Here is a 22621-nt window from a genome sequence, read left to right as displayed (position 1 = left end):
TATTTCTGTATTGTATGTTGTCCCACACCTGTTTTTAAACTTTAGTGTTCTCATATTGTAGCCTCATTTTCTCCTCAGTGTCAGTCAGCAAGGTTGCCATCAAATTTGAGTATTATATTCCAGTTCTTTATATGAGCCTGTCCTGTTCATTCTGAACTTTATGCTTGTCACCATCCCCTCTTTATATGAAACCCAACCCTAGTGAAGTTTAGCTCATCACCTCCTCCAGGCCTGAACCTCCCCGGTGAAGATGAGGACTGCTGGGTACAAGCACACGAATCCTACACAGTGGTCTGGCTTCAGACTGGCTATCAAACCTTAAGTGGCCCCCTGGACTGCCAGTGCTCCTTAATGTGAATTCCAATGTCCTTAGTCCAGGCATTCTCAAAGGATGACTTCCAGACCAGTAGCATTAATAATTCAGAAGCTTATAACAGATGTACACTCTAAACCTCATCTAGACCCAACAGCCAGGAAATCAGGGGATGAGGCCCAACAATCTGGGTGATGCTAAAATTGGGGAGTCATGCCCTAGTTCATCCTCCTTCAAAAATAGTGTTTCACACCTTCAACCTTCTCAAACTGCCAGCAACCTCATTTCCTTCCCTACTCTCGCCTGCTAGTCGCTTTTCATTGCCCTAAAAAAGTAGGAGCAGTTAGAAAGAACCTCCTCTAGATACAGGGCACACTACAGGAAATGTAGGTACTTTATATGTATTTTATGTCTTATTTTTATATCCTACCAATGAGGAGGGATATGGTGTGGGGTAGAAAAGAAGACAAAACCTAGACCTCTCTGAGTATGATTTGTTTTGCAATTTTGAATTTTGAAGTACAGGTGTGTTTTGTGTAATTAAAACACCTAGCTGTACAAATCTAATTAAACTAAATGAGCCTCATTATATGACAAAATGAAAGCATAACCACTTGGAGAAGTTATTTTAGGTGCCTTTAAAATAGGATGGGGGGGGGTTTCAGGGCATAATTTTAGACTTAAAAAAAGCTATATTTGTGTGGTACAGTAATCAAAATCAGGAAATTTACATTGAAAGAATACCATTATGTGTTTGACAGTCCTTGTTACAAATTTCATCAGTTGCCCTAATAGTAGTCTTTAGAGCAAAAATAAAAACAAGATCACATTTATCTGTGATATTTCTTTAGTTTCACTGAAACCCTTGAATCCAGAGCTATAAGCCTGCTACTTTCTAGAATGTCTTTTGAGCTTTTCTCCATGATTAGATCTAATTGCACTCTTTGTCAAGGACAAACCATGAGAGTGTCACTGGCTTCTCAATGCATCATAGCAGAGACCAAGTCCCATTATTAGCAATGTTCTCTGTGCTAGTTTCTTCTAGGCTTCTCCTTTGAAATCTTACTATTCCCCTTTTGCAATTAGTAAGTATGTTGTAGGGAGGTACTTGGAGAATATACACATACATCTCCTATCACTCTTCAAACTTTACCCAACTAGTTAGCATCCTTGGAGATTCTTACCTGGATCAATTATGTTCATGAAAACTGCTGATGGTGATTTTCTGATTCCAGCATTGTATTTTATTTACTTATTTACCGAAAGGCATTTCTTCCAAGTGTGGTGGCGCACACCTTTAACCCCAGCACTAGGGAGGCAGAGGCAGGTGGATCTCTGTGAGTTCTGTGCCAGAGAAAGGTATCTCCTCTCCTCCCTATGTGTTTGTTTCCTGATTTATTTGTATCAGTATGAATTTACAGCCTCTTATTTTGCTCAGTAGTGAAATAATATTATGACTGAACTTATCTAATATAATTTAATGGTAAAAAAGAATCACAAAGAAATCATACAGAGTTACTAATCTTGCTGCTGTTTCTGTAGGTATTATTTATTATTATTATTATTATTATTATTATTATTATTATTATTATTTAAAAACCTATATGTATAGACCAGTGGTCCTCAACTTTCCTAATGCTGTGACCCTTTACTACAGTTCCTCATTGTGGTGACCCCCAACTGTAAAATTATTTCTTTGCTACTTTTATGAATTGTGATGTAAATATTTGATTTGCAAGACATCTGATATGTGATCCCCAAGGGGGTCATGACCACAGGTTGATAATCTCTGGTATAGACAGAACAAATGAATAATTATATCACTGTTATTAGGCCCCAAAATTACTTGCTAAATCAAGAAGTCAAAACCTTATAGTCAAAAAAGACTGAATTTGTATTTTTCCCCCTCTATGAAGTACACACTTAAAACTGTCTACTGGAAAAGTGAAGCAATAATAACTGATTAACTATATGCTTGGGAGCCTCCTGTAGATTTAAGTATCTTTTCCCACTAAAAGGAAATGGGGCTTCTTAGAAAAATGGCTGGTTTCCGATCTGGGCAAGAGTAAGACAAGCTTAGGACAGCCTCTTGTGCCTGAAAGCAATGAAGTTAACAGACTCCTGTGATTACCTATGATTATAGAAAAGGGTGTAAGAGCTGACTTAAAGGGGTTCCCACTAGCCAAAAGTGGGACAAATTAATCATCAAAATGAAAAAAGACAGCAACGGATTGAAACATATAAAATGTAGTAAAGTCTATAAATTCCTAATAGAAATGCTTTGGAAGTTGCCTAGATATCAATTCTATATTCTGGAAATGGTCATAGCACCTTTATTCATAATAAGTATCAAGAAAACAAGAGAAGCAGAAAGATGGCTCAGTGGCTAAGAGCACTTGTTCTACAAGCATGATGAACCAGGTTCAAATACCAGCACCCATAAAGGATGGGCATGGCCACATAGACCTACCTGTAACTTCAGTGCTACGTGGTGGGGTGGAGTCAGGAGGATCCCTGGGGTTTGCTGGTGTCCAGTCTAGCTCCGGATTCAGTGAGCAACTTGATCTCAAAGGTGTAAAGTGAAGAGTGATAGAGCATGACACCTGATGCATGTACATTTGCACACACATGTGCATTTACCACACAAACACACACAAAGAAAAACAGGAAACAGTTCAAAATGTCCATCCATAGGAGAATGGAAAAGCAAGTTGATTAATACTATGGAATACAGTAATAAAAGTAAATGACTTCCTGATCACAAGAAAATGGCTGGATCTTGGAGACATACTGAAAGAAACCTTGCACAAAAGCGCACATTTTTGTATGCTTTCATGTATACGAAGTCCTAACACTGGAAGCTCACAGGACAGTGTGGGATGGCAGCAGAGACTGGATAGGAAGTGCTATGATAAGGAGGTTTCTGGGGTGCTGGTACTGCCCTAAAAGGGCTCTGGGTTATACAGATGCACTTCATCAGAACTCTCTAGGAGTATATTATGATGTGCACATTTCATGCTATGTACATTTTACTTCAGTATTTTTACAGATACTAAGTTTTTAGGATCCCAAAGTATGAATCTATGAAATGAGGCTGCTAACATCATTAAGTGAACAGTTGGTAGTAAATCTCATGATGGGTCAGGCAAATAACACCTGAACCTATAGCTGAATCCTGTAACTAAAGCAGGGCATCCAGATATGTGCTTACTGATTAAACCACATGAAGTATCAGTACATAAAACTGAAATTGAACCTGACTATAATCGAGATTCTGGATCTAACTATGAATCTCCATGAAATACAGCAAAGTAAAAAACATAAATTATAAACCCTGTAGGTACCACTAGACTATAGGGGATTTTTATGGGGAAAATTACTGAGTATCTTAAATAAATACCATGAAAATTGGGGTGGGGGAGAGAATAAACTAGAAGGGGAAATATATTCTGTAATACAGCAATATATGGTCCATGGATCCCATTTAATTTGGGTGTTTGTTTGTCTGTTTTGAGATAGAATCTTCTGGAGCCCAGGGTGGCCTCAGGCTCACTGTTAATATGCAGCTGAGGCTCCCTTGAACTCCTGATCTTCCTGTCTTTACCTCCCAAATAGGGTTTGGGTCTTATTTTAAACTAAGAACAACTAAAAAGCATTGTTTTGATAGTCAAGAAAAATTGAATGTAATGTGAATATTAGAGGGACTAAGAGACACGCCTCAGCAATTAAGAGAACTTCCTGCTCTTCCAGAGGACCAGGGACCACTTCCCAACACCCACGTCAAATGGCTCACCACTTCCTGTAACTCCAGCTCCAGGAAGTCAGATACCCTCTCAGCCTCTGAAGGCACTGCACTCATATGAATACACACACACACACAGACACACATGAAAATAAAAATAAAGTATTTTTAAAGGAAGATAATTACAATCGTTGCTTTTTGATGTGGTAATGATTTATATAAAATGATTTACATAGATTTATATTTTAAAATGTAATTATTTTTAAGTTCTCTGTTAGAAGCACTGAACTTGGTGAAATTATATGATTGGTTTTAGAATACTTCATCAAAAAGTGTAATGAATGAGGATAGGTAAAGCAAAAATGGCAGAATCGGGGCCAAGAAGATGCTCAGCTGGTAAAGGTGCCTGCCGCCAAACCCGATGGCTGAGTGTGGTCCCCAGAACCTACCCAGTGAAAGGAAAGAACTGACTTGTTCAAGTTGTCCTCTGAGATGGCACACAATTATACACACAAACACATAACTGCAATGAAAAGCTTTAGAGGATCACAGAATATCAAGTAATCGTGCATATAAGATGAGTGGGCATGTGGAAGTTTTTTCCTACAATTGTAAATGTTAAAAGGTTGAAGCAGGGGCAGGACTTCTTTAATTGCATATGTTCCTCTAGCTGTATTCCTAGCACAGAAAACTTGAAACCTGTCTATATATACTGCCTCCACATCATCTTTTCCCATTCCCTCAGAAACTTCATTATCGTGACATGCTGTTGATCTCCAAATTCACGCCTCTAATCCAAGCCCCTGCCCTACCCTATTTTATAAGACCTAGCGTTCAATAGTCCATCTTTCAAACTCTTCCCCCTAGGAGTCCTCACTTTAGTAAATGGTATCTTTATTTTCGCTCCAAGGCTAGTTGCAAGAACCTACTTGTCAAGCTTGACCTGCCTCTTTCCCTCACACTTCTATCCATCAGCAATTCCTCTCAGCTTTACCCTATGTTTGATTAGTTCTTGTCATTTTCTGATGAGCTGCAGTGGCCTCTTTTCTCTCATTCTTGTGTTCCTACTGTCAATCAAATGGAGAGACTATAGCACAAAGAAGAAAATATATCTGTATTTCTTGAACATCCATGCTCTATGAGTGATAGCTTAATCTTGGAAACAAATAATTCCTAAGTCTTTAGAGAAAGCATTCAGAAGAGAAAAGAGGACAAAGAACTCAAGCATTTTATATAGTTTAGAAGCTTTATTTGTGTGTTTGTTTGTTTGTTTGTTTGTTTAAGATAGGGTTTCTCTGTGTCATCACCCTGGCTGTCCTGCAACTCACTCTGAAGACCAGGCTGGCCTCAAACTCAGAGATCCACCTGCCTGAGTGCTGGGATTAAAGGCGTGCACCACTATTGCCCAGCTTCAGAAGCTTGTTTTTTTTTTTACTGAAATTTGTTTTTTAATAATAGATTTTTAATTTTTTAATACTTATAGTTTTTATTGGGGTAGGAGGCCCAGCAGACAATTTGTAAGAGTTGGTTCTCTCTAACTTGTGGTTCCCAAGTTGTCAGACTTGGGTAAGTACCTTTACCCTCTGAGCCATCTTGGTGACCCAATTCCAACATTTTTTTAAGTATTACTATATTGTATTATTTAGTTTTGTGTAAATTGAATTATTTTCCATTAATTCTTATCTTTGGGTTTGATTGTCGGTTTTTCTTTTCAGCCCCACTGTGTTCTCCTCGCCTCGAAAGAAAACTCGGCACCTGTTAAGCTTGGGGGCTTTGGGGTAGCCATTCAGTTAGGAGAATCTGGACTTGTCGCTGGAGGTAAGACCATTTTAACATATTTGTTTTCTCCCTTCAAAACCTGGTTGCTCTTAAGTTGGTGTCAAATTTCAAACTAGATACTACCCCAGCCTGAGCGTTTTATACCTCATTCTACCCACCAGCATCAGATAGTCTTCAACTTAGTAGCTCTGCTGTCATAACTAAAAATTTAGTCCCTTAAAAATAGACTCTGGTTGGGAGATGGTGATGCACACCTTTAGTTCTATCACTCGGGAGGCAGAGGCAGGCACATCTCCTCCAATTTTGTGGCCAGCCTGGTCTACAAAATGAGTTCTAGGACACCCACAGCTACTCTAAGAAACCCTGTTTCAAAAAAAAAGACTCTGGGCTTGTAGGTGTGGTTTGGTGCAGAGCACTTGTCTAGCATGTATGTATGCAGGCTGGGTTCCATCTCCAGCACTGCAGAAAGTGCTGTGTAGTTTTCTCCACTGTGCCCCTAACAATTCACAGAGAAGGCCCAAGGAAGCACAACATAAGAACAGTGCACAAAGAGGTTAACGTTTGGAGCATAGAAGCTTTGGAAGTTCAACTGGACAAATAAAGTCATTTCTAGTATGAATGAGTTTACCTTCTAGGGTCACAGCATGTCTAAGTTTAAATTTCCTACCATTTTCCTTTCTCTATATATCGAAGAACACTGCTGAAGTTGCCAGCCTGTGCATTTCTGAAGAGCAAATAGATAACAATATAGGCTGATTGTCTTATTAACCAAAGCAAAATATGATTTTAAAATTCCTGTGCCATAATAGAAAACAAGAAAGTCAAAGTAGGAGCTTTCTTCACTGGTGTATAGAAGTGGATGCTAATTAAGATCCCAGTATGTGGGGGCTTCAGTTACTCTTTTCAACAGAATCCAGCCCATGATGCTGCCCAGAGTTTACCTCGGTATCTTAGTTTCGCAGATTGTATAGTTCTTCATTCCGTCCTGCCAGTGTGGTCAGTGCTTTCCTGAAGAATAACAACATGAAGCACAGTCTTTAGCATGGAGTCTTCAAGTCAATTTGCCACCCTTCTGAATTCTTCTGTTAAGCCAGGTGTGCTGATGTACACATGAATCCCAGCACTGGGGAGGCTGAGGGAAGACGGTGGCTTTGAGTTTGAGACCAGCCTAGACAACATAGCAAGACACTATCTTATAAAAGAAAACAAAACAGGTGCTTATGTTAAATTTAAATGCTTTCTAAACCATGACTATCAAAATAGCTGTCTGTTACATAGGACATTTCATTCAGTTTGATTGTAAGTAGAGAGAGCCTCAAGCGGTAACAACCTGGACTATCTTCTAGAAAAAAATGAGCATCAATTATAGTTGTATTTTAAGAATCACTCTCTGTCACGCTCTTCTCTAAAATTAAACTCTGTTAAGTCCTTCTGATCTTACATACTTTTCCAGCTAAACATTTCCAGTAACATGAGAATAAGAGAAAATGAGTCAAATTCCTTTTATATGTTATGTACTGAATGACTTTGTGTCTGTTACTTCGGATCTGCATTCTGTTCATAGTCATCGTGGCATGGACTCTATGTTATTTCACAAATCTTGATGGGGGGAGGAGATTCATGTTTGCCTACGTGTTCAGCCATTTTCCTGAAGTCTATGAACCCTCCCCCTAATTTTAATTTTTCAACTAGTTTTGAACTCACAGCATGTCCATTATTCAAAAATTACTATTCTCTATGCTCTATACTTCAAATTCTTTTTTTAAACTTTCTTTTGGAAAAGGATTTCATGTGGCCCAGGCTGGCCTCCAACTTGATAAGGAATTGAGGAAGATCTTAAACTTGTGATCCTCCTGACTCCACCTCCTGAACACTAGGATTACATATGTGCACCATCACACCAAATTTGAATATGGTGCTGGGGGTGGAACTCAGGGCTTGTACATGCTAAGCAGGCACTCCGCTGAGCTGCATCTCTAGTCCTAAAATACTTCCTAGTAGTCAAAATATTGTCATGTCTTAATGAACCTTTCTATATATTCTTGAAGTAACTATTTTAAATATTGCAATGCCTTTAAAAACACAATGTGAATAGATAAAGGGATACATGATTTTTCCCTTAGGGGGAAAAGCTTTCCTGTTGTTTAAAGTATTTTTGAAATTTTGCTAATGTTTATCAATTTTGCAATAGAAAGCTTTTTTCCTGTAGGTTGGAATGTTTAATTACCTGGGCTTCCAAATAGAAAGTATTATCTCCTTTACATGTTCTACATACTAAAACCACTTAACTCCATTACATTTCCCCCATCTAACATTCAACTGTTTAGAGAATCCACTTACCCTGAATACAACCCTGAAAATAATTACATTTTATCTGTCGGGTTTAGTCTTCAGCTCAATTATTGCCTTCTAAAAGCAAGCGTATTGTAACTGTCACTCCTCCTCGTCCATCTAACCAGAACTATCTGGTTACCTACTTCCTTACAAAGTTAGATCAAGGACATGTAATAACAGGAAAGACGAGAGGTTTGTAAGGGGTAGGAAAGCCATGGTGCATCCCTCTATATATCTGCTGTACCTACCACGGTGGTAAGGACCTGACTAGCACTTTGGAAATGTTGAAATGAAAGAGTCTGGTGGCTAGTCATTTTCTGGTCAGTAGCAGATTATAAGGAACAAATGAAGAGTTGCCAAGCCTGGAGAAAGCATGGTAAGAGGAAAGCAAGTGAAAGCCTGGTGACAAAAAATGTACGCATTGGATCACAGAGAGCCATCCTTACATACCTGTGAGGGTCCTGGATGACAACTGCAAGTCCCCACGGAAAGGTTGAATGATGTGTGACACCCTATGCAAAAAAAGAGTCAGGAAATTGTAAAACGCCTACAGAAGGGATAAGGTAAAAGCTGTGTTAGGAAGACTCAAACCCCAAAGTATTACTACTCAGAACAGCTCCCTCCCGGAAGTTTGAGGGAGGGTTTTATTATTGCATTAAAATTAGCACTTAAATATTATGTAAATATCTGAGGTATTTCATAAAAAGTTCTATGTTTGGTTTGGTAATTGGTTTCCTGTTCTTAGAATTTTGTGATAAAAGTCAAGTGGTCACGTCACACACACACACACACACACACACACACACACACACACACACACAATGAAAATTAATAGCAAAGGCAAGGAGTTTGGTGAAGTTTTTCATACTGATGTACTTGCAACTGAAAAGTCTCTGCTATCTCAGAGTAAACTCCTCCCAAAGAAAAAGCACTAATTCCTCCATGCAGGCGGCAGTCTTCAGTCCAGATAGATGGCTGGGCCTAAACTGTGGTCCTTTGGGTTATTCCCTACAAAAAGCCCCCCTGCCACACACACACACAATGAGTCACTCCACCTGAAGTCATAGGAGTTGAGTGTCAAAGCACCATGTGAACTTTTCAGCAGGTACCAGACAGCTCCTGGGACCAGTGTTTCAAATGATACCCTGAGCTCTCAGCCCTGCTTTTCCCTACTTCTGCCCTGCCCATCAGAACAATGTTTATTATCCTGGGCCCCTGCCTTATGAAAGCTGCCAATGAACCAGAAAGTTCAGCTCCCAGTATTTCAGCTCCTCTATGCTGCTTGAGAAAGCAAATCAGACAATCCCAGAAATAAAAACTATTTCTCTCGTCAGATCCTCATAGTCGGTACTAAATTTTTGTTGTACATTTTAAGAGAAGGTATTTTCCCTGTTGGAGCCCTGAGCTTAAGCTCTTCCATTATGAGGAATGGAGGGGAAACCAGAATGATCTGCAGCAGAGCTCCTTAGCCCTCTCCATCCCAGCTGAGTTTGATAACCACCCAACAGGCCTTTGTGATATATATTCTCTGTAGATGGACTAGAAGATTTCTTAGGCTCTGGACCACAGTGAGATAAAGTCTTTAGCAATCTTCAAAGTAAAGATGATCTTGGATTCAGCATAAGAAGAGACAGGCGGACAAACCAACAGACAGAGGAAGGAAGGCAGGGCTGGCCCTGCCCAGTCTGGTAGGCAGTGGCTCACCCCAAAGTCCTTTCCCTAGAGTTTAAGCCTTTTGTTCCTCCAGAAAGGAAAAGACTGTCTTGAGGGTACTCAGTTAAAGATGGTTATAATGTGCAAGCAGCTAGTACCAGAGGGAGGAAAAAGGAAGAGTGTTTCAAGAAGATGAGAGTCAGTCAAAGAGTCAGATGGTACCTTGACACTCAATTCCTATGAGCCAGGTACGCACGCCTTTGATCCCTGCACTCGGGAGGCAGAGGCAGGCGGATCTCTGTGAGTTCGAGGCCAGCCTGGGCTACAAAGAGAGTTCCAAGGCTGCCAAGGTCATTACACAGAGGAACCCTGTCTCAAAAAACAACAACAAACACAGGAGGATTACATGGGAGGGAGTTCCTGATTTTGCTTTAGTGTATGCCTTCTATTTGCTCTCAATTCTCTTCCAATGTTAACATTAGGAGTGAGCTAATTCCCATTCCAGTAGCCGTTGAGAACTGCTGCAGTCAACCTAATAAATTAAAAGTAACCATTCTGCCATCAAATTTTTGCTCACTTATACCCTCTCCCTGCCCCTGCCCCTGCCCCTGCCCCTGCCTCTATCCAAGGTGGGCCTTCCACCTCTGACCCAACAGGTGCAGGTTCAGTCAACCCACTCTTCTCTGCCCCCACTCTAAATTAGAAAGTTTAAACTCCTTGAAGAAGCAAGAAATAAAAGACCTACTATATAACATGCAGAATTCAGAGAAGAGTACCAGGGTCCTGTTCTAGACCCAGTGTTTTCAGAATGTGGTCAGATAAACTATTTTTTCCTTCCTTCCATGAATTCCTTTTATAAGGGGAAAAAGTGGTAGAAAAACATTGATATTGGTAAATTTTTCATTCAGACTGATATTGGTTTTTGTTGTTGTTTGTTTGTTTGTTTGTTTGTTTGTTTGTTTTGCTTCTCTGTATAGCCCTGGGACTGGGCTGTCCCGGGACTTGCTTTGTAGACCAGGCTGCCCTTGAATTCACAAAGACCCACCTGCCTCTGCCTCCCAAGTGCCTGTCCAATATTGCTTTTTTTTTACTTTCAGGTTTCAAGTAGGAAAAAAAACCTTCATTTTATAAAACCAGTTTTCCATAATGTTGTTGTTTTAAATCTAGGACGTGTTGGAACACCTCACTTTATGGCCCCAGAAGTAGTCAAGAGAGAGCCTTACGGAAAGCCTGTCGATGTCTGGGGCTGTGGCGTGATCCTTTTCATCCTGCTCAGTGGCTGTTTACCTTTCTATGGAACCAAGGAAAGATTGTTTGAAGGCATTATTAAAGGAAAATATAAGGTATGGATTGTGGTTTTTATTTTTCATTCAGTTTTAAAAGACCCCAAAAGGTGTTGTTTTGAAGCCACTGTCTGTCATTGCTCACCACCTGACTGTCACCTAGGTGCCCACCCCACCATAGCAAAGATCTGTGTTGACATCAGGGACCCAGTAGTCTTGTGGAGCACAGTGGGGTCTGGATAAGTTTGAGTCACCATGAGTTGAACTCACTGAGAAGCAGACTTCTATGGGCCTTTTTATATAATTAAGAAAAGGCCTTTATTCTTAAAGCTTTTTTCTTAATTTATAACATTCAAATGGAAATTTCACTCAGGTACTTTAAGTCATTTCTTATCCTAGTTTTAAATTTCCACCAATATAGCAGAAAAATGTCTTTATATTACAGAGTAAACTGACATGTGAACATCACAACCATGTTTCATGATAACAATTAAGAGGTATTTTCTCTAAAGAATTTCTTTTTATTACTTTAATTTTGTGTATGTGTCTGCATGTGAATGCAGGTGCCTGCAGAGGCCAGAGAGGTGTTGAATCCCCTGGAGCTAGAGTTACAGGCAGTGATGAGCCACCAACATGGATTCTGGGACCCAAACTCAGGTCCTCCAGAAAAGCTAAGCCACCTCTTCAGCCCCAGTTTAGAGGCATTTTTGATATGTCTTAAACATTCACATTCTGTAGCTACTATGCATTGAAAGCCTCAAATATTATCATTGCCTTGAAACTACCAGATTACTGCTTTCATTATTTAAAAAAAAAACAATGCTGTTACTGACATTGTGGAGGGCTAGATCAAAAAAGACCTAAGGAGTCTCAGAAATAAGTAAGCTGAAAGCCCCTTCACAGTCCCAATCCTTCCTATGTTTCTAGCCATATTCTAACACATGTAGCTGGTAGGATCTGAAACTGTGAGCGCGTGTGTCTTTGTCTCTGGTCAAGGCACTTAGTGTTGAGGAATTTTTCCCCGTTGTCACTGAAGCTTGTGTTTTCTATTCAGCTGAATCAATTGCTTCATTTTGTGCCATGCCTGGTAACACAAGACCAAATACAAGTTTATGTAACACTAGCCTCCCAAACTGAGGCCACTAACATTTTCTTTTCATTTTGTCAGCGATGTTATCATTTTTAAAGATTTGTTTGATTTTTAATTATGTGTTTTGAGTTTGGAGTGGGGTGGGGTATGTACACCACTGGAGCCTCCTGTGGCAGCTGGGGATTGACTGCAGGTTCGGCAACAGCAATACTCACTCTTAACCGTTGAACCATCTTTCTAGCCCCTAATGTGGAAAAGTAGTTCCAGAGTTGCAACCTCATCCTTCAAACTATAATTAAAGCACATGGAGGTGAAAATGGTGAATAATTTCGCTTGTTTGCCAACAGTATCCTTCTGAAACAGAAAGAAGTTATAAATGCATCTTTTTCTGCTTAGAGTCAGTTGACCACTAATAAATAAAAGTACTACTTTCAAGGTAACTGAATGCTCTAGGAGGTTGCTTATTAGTCTTTGCTCTCCTACCCTTGGAAATTGTAAACAGTTTGTCAGAAATACATAGACTGGGCTTTCTGGTTGAAAGTTACCAAACCAAATGAAATTCTAGAAGAAACTCAGTTGAAAATGCACCAAGGGCCAGGCATGGTGGTGGTGCCTTTTACCCCAGCACTTGGGAGTCTGAGGCAAGAGGACCTCTATGAGTTTGAGGCTAGCCTCATCTACATAGAAAGCTCCAGACTAGCCAAGGATATATAAGGCTCTGTCTCAAAAACATCAAGAGAAATAAACAAAGGCAAGTACCAGGTTAATAAGAATAACAGCAATGATAGCAGCTGAGACATAGCACTTCATATGCACCCAGAACTGCACTGGGCAGTTCACTAAATCTTTTCAGCAGCTGATGGCATACTTACCTCATAATAAAATCTCCCACCTGCCTTTTTGAGTTATAAGCATTTGCTAATAATAGAATTCTTCCTTGTATTTGTTCAGTTGCTAACTTCCTTGTTTCCAAGGCAATGTACTTCATTCCAACAGTGTCTGGTATTTGACTTTGTCTATTTTTAAAGCATGAATACTTATTTTTATGCCTTGGTAAGAAATTTGTACTTTTTATACTATCCAAAAATTAAGTTATTTTAAAGTTTCCTATTCCTAGCAAATGGTGGCAATATTATAGGAAGTGATAAGGTAGCAGCTATACTATAATTTCTCTACCAAGGCATAGAAATAAGTATTCAATGCTTTAAATACTTGAAGCTTTGCACCTTACAGTATATTTCCCACTTAATTTGGCTAATCTCACTTCTTGGTTTTCTTCAAGGCTTCCTTTACAAAAGGTTCAGGTTTTCATCAGCAGTTTAAAATATAGGTCCATTTCTGCCACCTCTGTGAACTTCATGGACCTTGTCATTATTTTTTTTACATACTGTGATATGATTCTATCAATATGTATTGCTGCTTCTTTAGTATGGAAATAATGGAAATAATCAATCACACAAGGATAGGGGAGAGCGTATTCTGCGTCTCACAGACTTTTAAGTTATTCCAAACATCTCAGAAACAAAAATCACTTTGACACCCTGATGCTACTTATCAAAAGAAGCAGTAAATCCCTGATCTTGGACATCTGTAAGGAAAGCTCAGTTGGGAGCTGTTCCTGCTCTTAAGTGATTGGGCTTAGACCTCATTCTCATTTGCTGACTTGCTTGATCCTTTTTTCTATTTTCTTATTAAATTTTTACTAGTATACAAAACAGTGGGTTTCTGTATGAGATTTTTGTACATCTATAATATATAATTTGCTCACATTTGCTCCTCCATTACCCATCCTTGTCCCCCCTTCCCCCTCCTTCTGGTCCCCTTCCTCCTAACAGCCCCACCTCTGCTTTCCTGGCATGTCCTTCTCCCCACATGCCATCACTCTCCCCTTACTTGGGCTTTTAAGATAGATGTCAGAGAATGCTATTAACTGGAATACATGCTAGCATTTCAAAGAAATGACTCTTTTCTCACCTAGTTGTTTTGCCCTGATAACTCAATTTTATCTAATTTTGCCAGCTGACGGACTGACTGTGTTGTCAGTGCTGGACGTCCTCATAAAAAGAGCAGGGAATTACCATTCCAAACCATTTTTTCAAAATTCATAACTACTTCTTTCAGATCTTTTCATTTGCCAAGAAAAAAACCCCAGATTTTGAAGATCACATGAGCCCCAAGATAGGGAAGAAGGGTGTCTTAGTTAGTTTTTGACTACTGTGATGAAATACCATGACCATCAATCAGCAAGTTGTGGGGGAAAGGGTCTATTTGCCTTACAGGTTGCAGTCCATCAGTGTGGGGAAGCCAACACAGGAACTTGGAGGCAGGAAGTGAAGCAGACACCATGGAAGAATGTTGCTTATGGGCTTGTGTCACGTGGCTTGCTCAGTCTGCTTTTTTATACAACTCAGGACCATGGGATGTGGCCTGGGCCCTCCCCTCCCACATCAATCATTAATCAAAAAAATCCTACAGACTTTCCTACAGCTAATCTGATGGAGGCATTTTCTCAATTGAGCTTCCCCTTCCCAAATAACTCTAGCCTGTGTCAAGTTGGGGGAAAAAAGGCACAGGAGCATAACCATCTAGGTCCTGCCTAATTAGTCACTACTTTCAAACATGTCCATTGACCACAATTCCAATAGGATGACAATATTGAGGCAGTCTTATGCCAATTATGTCACAAAATTCAACAAATGAAAGTGGTAGCTTTTGTAATTTTGCCTCTAAGAAGAGGAATATAGAACATCCTCCAATTGTAAGAGCTCTCCCTAGCATGAAGATGCTTTTCCCTCCCCATCTGTAAGTTTAAAGCCTCATCTGAGCCAAAGCTTGGTATCTATTGCTAGCCCTTGGCCAAATTGGAATGATTCCTTTATGCTATGATGCAAGTAGTATGATTTCATTCGGCTTTAAATCGCTGTATTCATTCTCCATCATTTTCTCTTAAGAGGTGCCTTAGATCTCTACTGGTTAAGGCCAGCACACTGAGCCAGAGATGTAACTCCTTAGCAGAGTACTTGGCCTTGCATGTGTGAGGACCAGGGTTCTGTCTCCAACACTGAAAAACAACAGCAACAGTTACAAAAGCTGCAATACTACATGAAGCACCTGGCATCAAGCAGCTTCCATATGGTCATTCAATCAGGCAACTTCCTGGTGTTGAACTGGGAATAAGATCCACCTCCGTCACTACCTCCTGTTCCCACTTCCCTTCCCAACTCTGAGCTCTGAGCACGTTCCTTGAATGTTTTTCTCATTGCTGGGCTTAGACATTTTCCCTTCCCCAGGAGCCTTCCAGTTTTTGCCTCAAAGGTTCACAGCCATTATCAGAAGACTTTTGGAAAACTCGTAATTCTTACTGTTTGGTTTTATTCAATTTTACCACATGAATTGGTTGTCCCATCTCTAAAAGAAAGAATAGAGTATACTAGTGGAATTGGCTGTTTTACAGAGTTATGATGATAGTATTTTTTCCTTAGATTTGTAATACTGTGATCATAATATCCAATTAATGTATTTTCACAGCTTCACAATTAATGTTGCTCCCAATTTCGTTGTAGGGCTTATATATGCATCTTTCTTTTCTCCCCCCCCCCCCTTCAGAATTTCTATCCAACCTAGACTGACCTCAAACTCACAATTCCCTTGCCTTAGCCTCCCAGTTGCTAAGATTGTAGTGGTACATACCACACTCAGCACCTGATCCCAGTATTTGCAGACATCGCTTTTAAAACTTTATTTAGCCGAGTGAGGTGGGACAGATCTGTAATGCCTGTACTCAAGAGCCTAAGGCAGAAAAACTAGAAGTTTCAAGGTCAGCCCAGACTTCAGAGTGAGTTCTGGTCCATCCTGGGCTTAGGGAAACCTTATCTCCAAAAAAGAATCTTTCTTTATTTTTTTTTCAATTTATTTTAGTACTTGGTAGATTAATGTATTCTATCCTTTTAAAATCAAAATCAAAAACTAGAAACCAGAATCATGGGCATTCTACCTTTTAAATATTGAAAATATTACAATATAGCAGCACCAGCAGAATAATTGTTGATACAAACCCTCATATAATAAAGGGAAAAAAATCACAAAGCATTGCATGTGCTTTCTTCCTCCTCAGAAAACAGGTCTTCCAATCTGTTTTTTGCTCTGAGACTGTCACATTGAAATAATATAGATTATAGAATATTAACTAATAGTAAGCGTTGACTTCTTGAAGATAACTGTGGAGCTTTCCTTGTTTCCTCCTCAGATGAATCCAAGGCAGTGGAGCCATATCTCTGAAAGTGCCAAAGACCTAGTGCGCCGCATGCTGATGCTGGATCCCGCTGAAAGGATCACTGTTTATGAGGCACTGAATCACCCATGGCTTAAGGTACCTGCACTCACGGGTCACCATGCACACTGTGCTTAAAGGCTAGCGGCAGCCACAGTGCACCACCCTGGAAGATGGACCTTTGCACTCTTTGCTTCTTTCTCAGTATTGTCCATCATGCTTGCTGCCGTGCACCCTGTCAGAGACATGTGAGCTATTCAGCTGTTGGACAGGGCACAAAAGAAGGTTAAGTCAGAATCTGTAAGGGAAGACAGGCTGTTGTCTGGCAACACATGTACCAAAGATGAAAAGGTACAACTGAAGTAACCATGTTATCTTACATCATCTTTATTGTGGGTGCAACTGTACTCTGTAGGACTTCAGTGGTTTTCAGTAAGCACTAGGTATAGATTTACTGTTTGGGGGGAAAGACACATTTCAAGAGTTTTTGCATCCCATTTTTCTGGATTAAGGAAAATCATATCTTTAGACATCAGGAGATAATATTGTTTCATTAAAACATTGTGCTGTATTCCAGGAAATTCTTGCTTTATAAGGAAGAATACATCCTCAGAGAGGGTCAGAGTTTTGCTCTAAGTCACAGAAGTTGTCACTGCTAGAAGCAAGACTTTTATCTAGTTCAGCCTACCACAACCCATCATTCATGTTCTGTATCCTGTCCCTTTCACTAATTAGATGACATTGCTCCAGCCACTTCCTTCTTTCCCACATTATCAGGTTTCTGGACCTTTGGGGTCTAATGTGCTAGGATTTGTTTTTATTGTTTACATTCACATGTATGCATGCACATCTGCCTTCTCTTGCTCCTACAAACTCTTCCAACTTCTGCCCCCAATCCTTGGTTCACTCAGTTGCAAAACTCATAAGAATTATATGTACCCATTTCTCCAATTTCTGCCATCCCTTTCTCTTGAACTCATAGCAGTCAGGATCTCAATGCTGCCAACCCCACTAAAAGAGCTCTTATTGGCAATGGGTATGGCTCAGTAGAGTACTTACTTAGCATGGGCAAGGCCCTTAGTTTGAATCCCAGAATTTCAAAAACTCAAAAGAAAAACAGCTCTTGTCTAGTCACTACTAACCTTCACATTGCTAAGTCTAGCGGTCAAATCCCAGGGCCAGACCTTACTGGTCTGTTGACAAAGTTCCATCTCCTGAAACTTTTCTTCCCTTGGCTCCCAGGATATCTGCCCTCTGTTTCCCTTCTGCTTGTCTGGCTGTTTCTCCTCAGATCTTGCTGAGTTTTCCTCATGTCCTTACCTACCATATCACATGGCTATGCCACTGACTGGCCTCTATCCTTGCTCCTCCTCTTCTTCTGCATCTCACTCTATACCTGGAAGACCTCATTGAGTTTTACTGCCTTTAAGTGTCTGTACATGATGAGGCCTGAATCTAGGCCTCTCTCCTGAAGTATTCTTCCTTGACCTGCTATCTAACTGGGTTTCCTGATACCTTTCTAATTTTACCCTGTCCTAATCTCCTGAGCCTTGGTTTCTATCATTTTGGCCTCCTTGCTGATCCTCAGACCACAGATACATCATTGCCTTAACTCTCCTGTATTAGTCATACCCTTTTGCCTAGAATATTCTTCCTCTAGGTCACTTTGGGCTTTGTTCCCTCACCATCTTCAGATCCTTATTTAGATACCAGTTTCTTGGTAAAATCTTCCCTGGCTACTATTGTACCATGCTGCTTCCTCCAAACTTATGCAAGATACTAAGATATGGAAAAATATTAATTAATATGTATTCCTGGTGATGATGACATGGAATAATAGTATAGGACAATTTTGGCATTTCAGTGAATCTTGTTTCTCCTTGGAAATATTACATCTTTGCTGAGGGTTATTATTCAATGATAGAGCACTTTCCTATCATGCATAAAATCCTGAGTATAGTCCCAGTAACATTAAAAAGAATATTAATTTTGAAATATGCATTCAACCTTTTGATATTTTAATACTAATATTTCTGATTTTCTCAGCAAAGAATAAATTCTTTAATATTTTTTTACTTTCTTAGTATTTTTTTCTTCCTGATATCAAATGAACACCTTAGAAGATTCCTACTCTTTGCTTCTCTCAGTTTTTTCCAATGAAGATCTTTTGTCATTTAGAAGTTACTTTTAATGCCAAATAAGGACAATAGCAGCTGTTTAAGTAATTTTTAAGATGCCTTTAAAAATGTCTTAGCATTATACAGTTACAGTAACTTTCATTATCAAAGCATATCTTTGCTAATAACATATTTCTTCTGGAAATTCTTATCTCTACCAGTGATTATAGTTCTCATCTTAAGTAGTCTGAGCTCCATACAGAATAGATTTCTGGCTCTGAATGTTTTAAAATGTCAGTAACATAAAAGGAAAAATCTGGAAAGCTAAACTCAGAGTCACTTGCCATGTGTGAACTACTGGTTATTCTCATGGCTTATGTGTCATCTGGAGATGAAGAAGTCCATTAGTGAGGAGCCTATCAATCTGGAAAGCCGAGAGTTGGTTTGTTTTTTTGTTTTTGTTTTTGTTTTTTGTTTTTGTTTTAGTTGAGGATCGAACCCAGGGCCTTGCGCTTGCTAGGCAAGTGCTCTACCACTGAGCTAAATCCCCAACCCCAAGAACAGAAAGGGAGAACAAGGAATAACAGACCATGATAAATGAAGACCACATGAGAACAGGAGTAAGCAGAGTGCTGGAGAGGTCCCCAGAAATCCACAATGATACATCCTCTGGAGACTGCTGGCAATGGTCGAGAGAAAGCCTGATTTGACCTAGTCTGGTGATCAGATGGCCAAACACCCTAACGGTCATGCTGGAACTCTCATCCAATAACTGATGGAAGTGGATGCAGAGATTCTCGGCCAGGCCCCAGGTGGAGTTCCAGGAGTCCAATTGTCAAGAAAGAGGAGGGACTGTAAGAGTGTGAATTGCTGAGACCAAGATTGGAAAAGCACAGGGACAAATAGCCAAATGAATGGAAGCACATGAATTATGAACCAAAGGCTGTGGAGCCCCCAGCTGGATCAGGCCCTCTGAATAAGTGAGACCATTAAATAGCTTGATCTGTTTGGGAGGCATCCAGGCTGTGGGACCAGGACCTGTCCTTGGTGCATGAGCTGGCTGTTTGGAACCTTGGGCTTACACAGGGACACTTTTCTCAGCCTGGAAGGAGGGGACTGGACCTGCGTGTACTGAATCCACCAGGTTGAACTGAATCTCCAAGGGGAGATTCTTATTTATTCCATGTGGACAAAGAATCTGAGTATTAAGCCAAGTAACATATGAATGCCTTATAGTTGTTGACTTGCACATGTTTAATATCTTTATCTATCTGATTAATGATACTAGCAATGAATATCCATCCCAACAACTGTAGGATTAAGTACAGAGTTTAGGGTCACAGTTGTAGTAAACTTCCTAGTCTGAAAGGAAGACAGAGCCAGGCTGTGAAATAGCCCCAAGGTTCTATCCTGCACAGATCTCCTCTTCTCCATGGGCTTTTTTCAGGGATCACTTGGTCAGTGTTATTTGTCCTTTGACTTTTGGGGCTGCAGCCTGTACCTAGGCTAGGATGTGTCAGGAATCAAAGCTAAAGTAAAATGGGATAAAGAAAATAGCAGCAACATCAGCCTACCCTTTCTCCCTAGAATGTCTACCTGCCTTTCTCCAGCTTTTAGTATTCTAGCCATTACATCAGGTAAACTACCCGGGGTCTTTACTCAGCAGAAGCATGTGATGAAATGTGTTTGCTCTGTATAACCTCTCACCGCTAGGCAGTCATTTCAGTACTTCACTTCCTTATTGCTAATACCTAACACTTTAGGGAATATGTTTATGCTGTTGGGTAGGAAGTGTTTTCAAAATCAACTGTAAACCCCATTCGTTGCCATGTATTCAAACAAGGCATGCCTCTTTCAAGGTGCTTGCCCTAGTCTTCCCAGTACAGTTGGACTCAGACTTCAGTAACTCCTGTTCAAATTGTGGTGCGTAATGGTGTCCTCTTCTTCCAACTACCCATGTTCAGTCTGTCAGAACATTCTGTTATACCTGCAAAATGCATGCAGAACTAAAAGCTTCTATTATTTGAGAGACAGTATTAAGAGAATAAAAAACAAACTGTAAACTGAGAATAAATCCTTCCAAATTATGTACCTGATAAAGGTCTTAATCTAAAGAATGTAACAAATTCTCAAAACTCCATAAGAAATCATAAAATCTAATCTAAAATGTGAAAAAACTTGAGCACACTTTTTTACAAAGATACACTGATGCCTGGTACATCATCACAGGCAAAGCTCCTCAACATTATTAGTCATTAGGGGAATCTAACTAATGCTACAGTGAAATCCTTGTACACTTGTGTTAGAATGACTAAAACAAAAATTATTGGGGCTAGACAGAGAGCTCAGATTAAAAGCACTGGCTGCTGTTCCAGAGGGCTCAGATTCAATTCCCAGCACTCACATGGTGGCTCACAGTGATCTGTAACTCCAATTCCAGAGAATCTGATGCCTTCTTCTGGCCTCCACAGGCACTCCACACACATGATGCATATATAAACATGTAGGCAAAACACTCATACATGTTAAATAAATATAAACAAAAAAATGAATAATGACTAACCACACCTAGTGCTGACAAAGATGTAGAGCAACTGGAACTCATGCTGTTACTGGGAATGTAAAAGGGTACATTTGACCACCTCTTAAAAAGTTAAACAGCCCAGTCACATGGCCAGCCATTCTGTCTGTTCCTTAGAGTAATTAGGTATATATTCATACAGTGACTGAGTTTCATATGAAAGTTCATATGAAGCTTTTTTTTTACATTTATTTATTTATTTGGATGGTGTGCTATGACACACATTGGAGGGGAGGGGTCAGAGGATACTTGTGGAGTGGGTTCTCGATTTCTTCCATGTGTGTTCTGGGGATCAAACTCAAGTCATGAGGCTTGGCAGCAAGCACCTGTGTCCCAGCCCTCTCATAATAAAGCTAGCCTAGCCTGCCCCATCCTCATCATCCCTCCCATCTGATCTCTCTCCAATGTCCCATCACTGCATTCTCTCTACATGCATTCATCTGCTTGTTCTTTATCAGAATTTCCACATATTCTTACTCCTTAAACTTTTGTGCTGGTTACTTGCTCTATTTCTACAACTCTCTCAGGAAATAGTACCCCAACATTTGCTAATTGTTTGCTTAATGACTCCCACTCTGGCTAGTTCTGACTTGAATTTCTCAAATGCTGAGTGAGGTTGAGCATTTTTTCATAATATTTATTCACCATATTTATTTATCTTTGGGAATAGGTCTGTTCATTTCATTAGTCCATTTGTTGAGTTGTTGTTTCTTAATTCTTGTTAATCCTTTATTTATTTCAGATACTACTTTTCTGTTAGGTATCTAGCCAGCAAAGATTTGTCTCCCATTCTATAGACCACCTTTTCAGTCAGTTGAGTTTCCTTTGCTGTACAGAAGCCTTTTAGTACCATGAGGTCTGTTGATTGTTGACCTTATTTCCTAAGTGACCAGAGTCCTATTGAGAAAAACCTTCCCTGTACCTGTATTTTCAAGTATTTTCCCTATTTTCTCCTCTAATGGTTTCAGAATTTCAGGTCTTACATTAAGGTCTTTTGATTTTTCTAGACAGGATTTCTCTATGTAGCTTTGGAGCCTGTCCTGGAACTCACAGAGATCCACCTGCCCCTGCCTCCTGAGTGCTGGGATTAAGGCATGTGCCACCACTGCCGCGCACATTAAGGTCTTTTATCCATTTGGAGTTGACTTTTATGCAGAGTGAAAGATAGGAATCTAGTTTCATTTTTCTAAAATAAAATTCTAAATTGCTCTTTTGGAATTCTAAAAGGCTGCTACAAAGGAAATGATTTCTTTCTGGGTAAGAACTAAAGCAGACCCTGCATGGGGGAAGTGGCTGAATTAGATGCCCTTGAAAAGTCTGTCCTAACTGGAAGACTTTGTGACTTTTGTAGTCCAGTTATTCGGGACAGTGCAGAATGCTGAATCAGTATAGACTTCATTTTTAGTGCTCATTTTACCTGACAGTTCATGGTGAAGACAACCTCAGTGCAATGACAAAT

At 39.9% G+C, this 22621-nt stretch overlaps 1 protein-coding gene across 16 annotated transcripts in view; it reads left to right on the top strand.

The window, feature by feature from the left end:
* Positions 1-22621, top strand: part of Cask (calcium/calmodulin dependent serine protein kinase) — a 340650-nt gene that overhangs the window by 215660 nt on the left and 102369 nt on the right. For all 16 annotated transcript variants that reach the window (XM_036175421.1, XM_036175420.1, XM_036175418.1 and 13 more), the window contains exons 6-8: positions 5771-5873; positions 10989-11164; positions 16441-16563. In XM_036175421.1, coding sequence (XP_036031314.1) covers positions 5771-5873; positions 10989-11164; positions 16441-16563 — 402 coding nt within the window. The remainder of the gene's footprint in view (positions 1-5770; positions 5874-10988; positions 11165-16440; positions 16564-22621) is intronic.

This window comes from Onychomys torridus, chromosome X (assembly GCF_903995425.1).
Source record: "Onychomys torridus chromosome X, mOncTor1.1, whole genome shotgun sequence".
Lineage (NCBI taxonomy): Eukaryota > Metazoa > Chordata > Mammalia > Rodentia > Cricetidae > Onychomys > Onychomys torridus.
Note: the sequence above shows the minus strand (reverse complement) of the source record. Positions and strands in the feature narration are given on the sequence as shown.